Genomic DNA, 5,120 nt, shown 5'->3' with positions numbered 1-5,120 from the left:
TTTTTACACGGAACCAGGACAGAAGGTATGTCATGAACAACAAAAGTACAGACAAACTCTGTTTATATTCTGTAGCACTCACACAGGCTGTGGTTTGTTACAGATTATTATGTTCTTCACATGTATTGCAATAATGCTTTGCAGTCACTTGTGAGCCCATGTTCCTAGTACAGTTTACGATTGTAACCTAAATACAGAAATTGTATGCTGCTTTCAAACAGCAGGACTTGGTCTGAAGCTATGTATGGATCCTTGATTTGGAGAACAGCTGAGTTCAGTCTACCGGACCATGCCAAATGGACAGCTAAATAATATTCCTGTGATTCTTTTGAACCATTTTTTTCCTTACTGTACCTTCTGTTCTATGACAGCTTACCTGGACAGCACATGGGTCTTTAGACAAAACTCCTATTACATTAAATAGTAACTTCTTCATCTCGAAGTCCTCATAAGAGTAGGTAAGCTTAAGACCTTTTACCAAGGGGTTGGGAATTTTAACTATGAAGAAAATTGTAGATAAATTACAAAAAAATCATAATTAAAAAGTGTAAATAGTGTAATTATGCAGTATGAATTCTCTTACCTTCAGTAAAGGTTGCAAGTACTATTAACAGCTTTGCAAATCCGCTTTCCTAATAGACATTCAAAAAATACATTAAATTAAATTGCAGTGAAATTATGACTTATGATTTAATTTTAGCTTTGCTTTTTTCTTCATACTTTAACGTATTCTATGGCACAACAAACAGAATTTTATCAAACAAGAGATCAACCATTTGGACAATACTAACTACAGTCCTAAGGGTACAATTAGTTAAATCCACATCTCGTTCAGTTTAAGTCTAAACTTGTATGGGAAAGTCCCAAACACATGCTTTCAACTACTAAAATTGTCCACACAAGAAAATTATATTCTCAGTACTGTTATAGTTGTGGTTTTTAAAATGCATTTGTGGATTTATACATCATGGGTCACCAGTATGTACAGTTTTGTGCCCTCAGTTGTGCTTACTGAGGTGCGTTTACAAGTAACCACATGAAAACTGCCTGTAGGGGAGACATGCATTTTCAAATATTACATAAATTCAGAAAATACAATTTTGCCATTCACAAATCTTAGAGAGCTAAGAGAAAGATTATGTGTAATGTGTAATAACCAGAGATAGCACCAAAGCCAGGGGGTACGTATGCAGCACACTAGAGGCAAAAGAGCTTTGCTTCTGAGGTAATTAGGAGCCGTGGTTACCAGGATACTGTTCTTCGTGAGCAACAAAATTATTCCAACAAAATTATTAATATTCCAGCAGAGCCACCACAGAGCTTTCCACAAGCTCCCAACAGGAGCAGAGCTCACAGAACAGTGCACAGGCATCCCCACAGAATGGAGTGATTCTGTTTGTTAGTTTTGCAGTAATGAGAGCACCCCCTAAAAGCTGGGCTCAGATTTGTTCAGCTTAGCTCTGGAAGTTAGCATACACCCAAATGACTTTAACAATCAGAAAAATATTGCAAAAGTAGTTTTAAAGAAAATATTGAAGTACACAACTATATTGGTGATTAGCTTTTGTCTCTATGGTATCTATATTGTCTGTACAAAGCCATTGCAGAGTAGTTAAATAAAAAGCAACATTAAATGCAGTACTAAATTCTGATGGAAACCAGTAAGCAATTACCAAACAGACAGTTTTGTTCTAACACAGAGATAATAATAATATTATTATAAGCTTTACTTAATATATTTTCCAGTTTACTCATGGTGAGAAAATGATTTTCCATTTCAAAGGCTCAGATTCCTGAATTATGTTAAAGATAAGACTGTTTTCTGAAGCTGCTTAGATGGTATATTAAGAAAAAAGGGAACATTCTAATGAAAATTTATCTGACATTACCTACAAGGCAAGAATTGAATATAATGTTAATACTAATGCTTTTGTCTACCTGATATATATACCTTTTACCATCTCTAGGGAGGCTGAGAATAAAGAATATAAATTAAAACATTTTAGTTTTTTTCTTGTGTTGAAGCAATTTTTCTTCCTTGTAGTGTAAGAAATTAAAAATATGTGTCCTGGTTATTTATCTTCTAGGAAAAAACTGCCCTGTTTCTACAGACAGACAAACAATTTGAATGTTTTAGACACCAAATACATTGCTGCAACAGCATAAGGGCTAATGATAAAACAGAAAGCTTGAATGAAAAATCTGTAATCTTCAGTACAGACTTTAAAATCTATTTAGTAATACAGCCAATGAAGAAACTTCTACTCAACATGATAAATTAATTCCCTGAAAGTAATCCACTCCTGAACAACCAATAGATCTACAGGAATTTAATTGTTTAATTATTCAGCATGTATGTCACAACATCACCTAAAGTTCTAAATCTCAACTGTAAAGAGAGTAAAACAATATTAACATCTACAAAAAGTTAACTTCTCTGCAGTTTCTTCATAAAAATTCTGGAATATTATAGAAGAATGAGTCATCTATTGTTTAGGCAATTCATGATAGTGCACTCTGGACTACATTTATGTGACCTAATCTTAGAAAGAATTTATGTGCCTCTTGTTAATTGGATCTAAGTAACTATTTTCTCAGCATTGTATTTAGAGTTACTGAGCTTATTTTTGGAGGACCCTTTTTGTTCCTGGTTATGAGGCACAGTTACTTCAGTTGAATTTGGACCATCTGAATATAGCCTGTACTCCTGCACTGTCAAACAACAAATGACATTTAGCACAAAACTCGTTGTAACAGAAGTTAGAGAAGTTAACATTAACTTTTGCACACAAATTCATTTCTACATATTAAATAAGGTTGGTGCTAGTATTCCAGGCTAACAACCTACATATCTGAAGTCTCTTTGAGGGAAAGGAAATTGCAGAAAGAAAAATAGTTTCTTGCTCAGCAAATCTAAGAAAGAGGAAAGCAACGGAGACAGAGTAGAACAAATATTAGAACACTAATGGAGAAAAATACTGAGTATATTACAGCAAAGAAGAAGTTATTAGTCTCTGGAATAGAACTATAAATACTTACAATCATAGGTGCTGCAGGGTTTTCAGCTACTAATGTGGCAAACACCAAGAGGTCATTCCGTAGCTGACGATCATAATGCCGGAAACCATCCATGAGGTGGTCTACAAACACTTGCTTCAAAACACTTAGAAGAAAGTGAAATGCATTTTACCATTTCAAGTTCTAATTTTAGACAGCACAAGGTATATGGATCCTCACTCAGCATCATACTTTTCATAGCTTTAGGGCTTAACTGCAAGAGAAGTACCTTAAAACTTAATTATGAAGTGGATTCTTATGTGTACCACCAAGCATCCAATTTAAGCATATATGGAAGGTGCATGTATTACAAACTGCAGCTTCCACTGTCTGTGTTGTAATTAATTAATAGAAAGACATAATAGAACTGGACGTTGTTGAATGATTCTTGAGAAAAAATGGTCAAATTCTAAACAGTTAAAACAGTGTAACTCACTAAGGGAGAGCCTGCTATATACTACAGCAGAAGATCTAGAACTAAGCCATGTATGCCACACCATAGCATTTCCTACTAATATATAACAAACACTTCAACAGGGCAGCAGTACTGGCCCACTGAACCTAATGTGGGTTTGAAAATGGTGCAGTTAACTTTTTGATCATATAAAGCAATAACTAGGGCCATACCTCCTGCACTATGCAGCAGAGAATCTCTTGCCCTGTCACAGGAGCAGCTGGTGGTGGATTGCTGTGTTCATGCAATGAAGAGAGGCTGGACAATTGAAATAGTTCTGAAGTTGACTGCATGCACTTTTAGCTGGACCCTGGCCACTGAGTTTGTAAGCTGCCTGGCAGGTACCTCTTGGTTCACAGTACTTATCTAACTTGCCCAAACAGAAACAGATGCCTGAGGAGTCTAAATCATGGGTGCTTGGGTATGAGGTCTGATCTAGTAGTGCTTCCATTTTGAAGAATCAGCTATGTTAATACTGAAAACTTAATGAGACCTCCATTTTCCTGTTCATATTTTCTTTCAATTAATTTCTAACAAAATGCTAAACAATAGCAACGCTTTAGATGTCTCCAAGATTACAATATTAATTAATAAAACAATTCCCTGTACTTACTGTACACATTCCAAGCGACTGAGCTGTTTAACAACTTCTTCTTTTGAGGTATTCTCTAACAGGTTCCATAGGATTTCTGAAGAGCGGAACACCAGCTGTCCTGAGGGATCAGCACCATTTAGATACAAACAGAGTCTGCTGGCTGCTTGGGCCTTCATCATAAGCCTGCAATTCACTCCTGAAATTATGAAAATCCACATAATTAATTCCCTGTAGGTCAGTAATTATTTTAGGCATGTTCAGAGAACAAATGATCTAAGATCAGAGGTAATCAGATTGTTGAAAGAACAGTTTGTACTAACCAGAGCTGGAGAGATGCTGGAGAGCTTTAAGTACCCACAACTTCTCAGCAAGTTGATTTTCAACTAACACTAGTGACAAAACGAGAGTTTCTGCTAATCCGGCTAATTCAGCCATCTGAATTTTATAGTTTGCACTTGTTGGCTGGTAACCTGCACAAACAAGAGCTTCAGTTATAATGTGGTAAACTTTCAGAATTTGAGTTACTTCATAAAATATTAATCCTTTCTCAAGAAAGGGTAGAGAACTAAGTGTCATATTTCCTTAGTCCTAAAACCAAGTGAAAAAAACCCTATAGGTTTTTTTCAAAACCCTACAATAACAAGAGCTGTTTTTCTTGTATCTGAGTACCAACAGCATCGAAAGTATATCCAACAGACTTACCCTGAAGAAGACTAAAATGCTATATAAACAAATTGTTTCCTAGAATTTACAGAATGAAACAACAAGCAGAATTATACAGAGGTGAAAAACTTTCTTCAGGTCATGCAGTAAGTTGTTGGCACAAGAGCTAGTTCTCTTCTGTAGCCTTTTAGCTTGGGAATTAATGCCTTCTGTTATCATATTACTTAAAATATGTGAATCCAACCTTTGATTTATAAGCTTGACTTTCTAACGTGTCCCTGTTTTCACTCTTGTCCATGCATATGCAAATCTAAATTTCATGACCGAATTAAGGGAGAAGGGGAAGCATTA

General features: G+C 35.5%; 1 protein-coding gene across 1 annotated transcript in view; it reads right to left on the bottom strand.

Annotated features, from left to right (window-relative positions):
- Positions 1-376: 376 nt before the first annotated feature.
- Positions 377-5,120, bottom strand: part of LOC103777460 (uncharacterized protein C7orf63-like) — a gene marked incomplete at both ends in the record, with an annotated part of 8,885 nt that continues 4,141 nt past the window's right edge. The window contains 5 exons of the mRNA XM_008945013.1: positions 377-498; positions 584-632; positions 3,040-3,163; positions 4,125-4,302; positions 4,427-4,576. Of these exons, the coding sequence (XP_008943261.1) occupies positions 377-498; positions 584-632; positions 3,040-3,163; positions 4,125-4,302; positions 4,427-4,576 (623 nt within the window). The remainder of the gene's footprint in view (positions 499-583; positions 633-3,039; positions 3,164-4,124; positions 4,303-4,426; positions 4,577-5,120) is intronic.

Source organism: Merops nubicus, unplaced genomic scaffold (assembly GCF_000691845.1).
Source record: "Merops nubicus isolate BGI_N331 unplaced genomic scaffold, ASM69184v1 scaffold51507, whole genome shotgun sequence".
NCBI classification, from domain to species: domain Eukaryota; kingdom Metazoa; phylum Chordata; class Aves; order Coraciiformes; family Meropidae; genus Merops; species Merops nubicus.
This window is presented reverse-complemented; position numbering and strand designations above follow the sequence as displayed.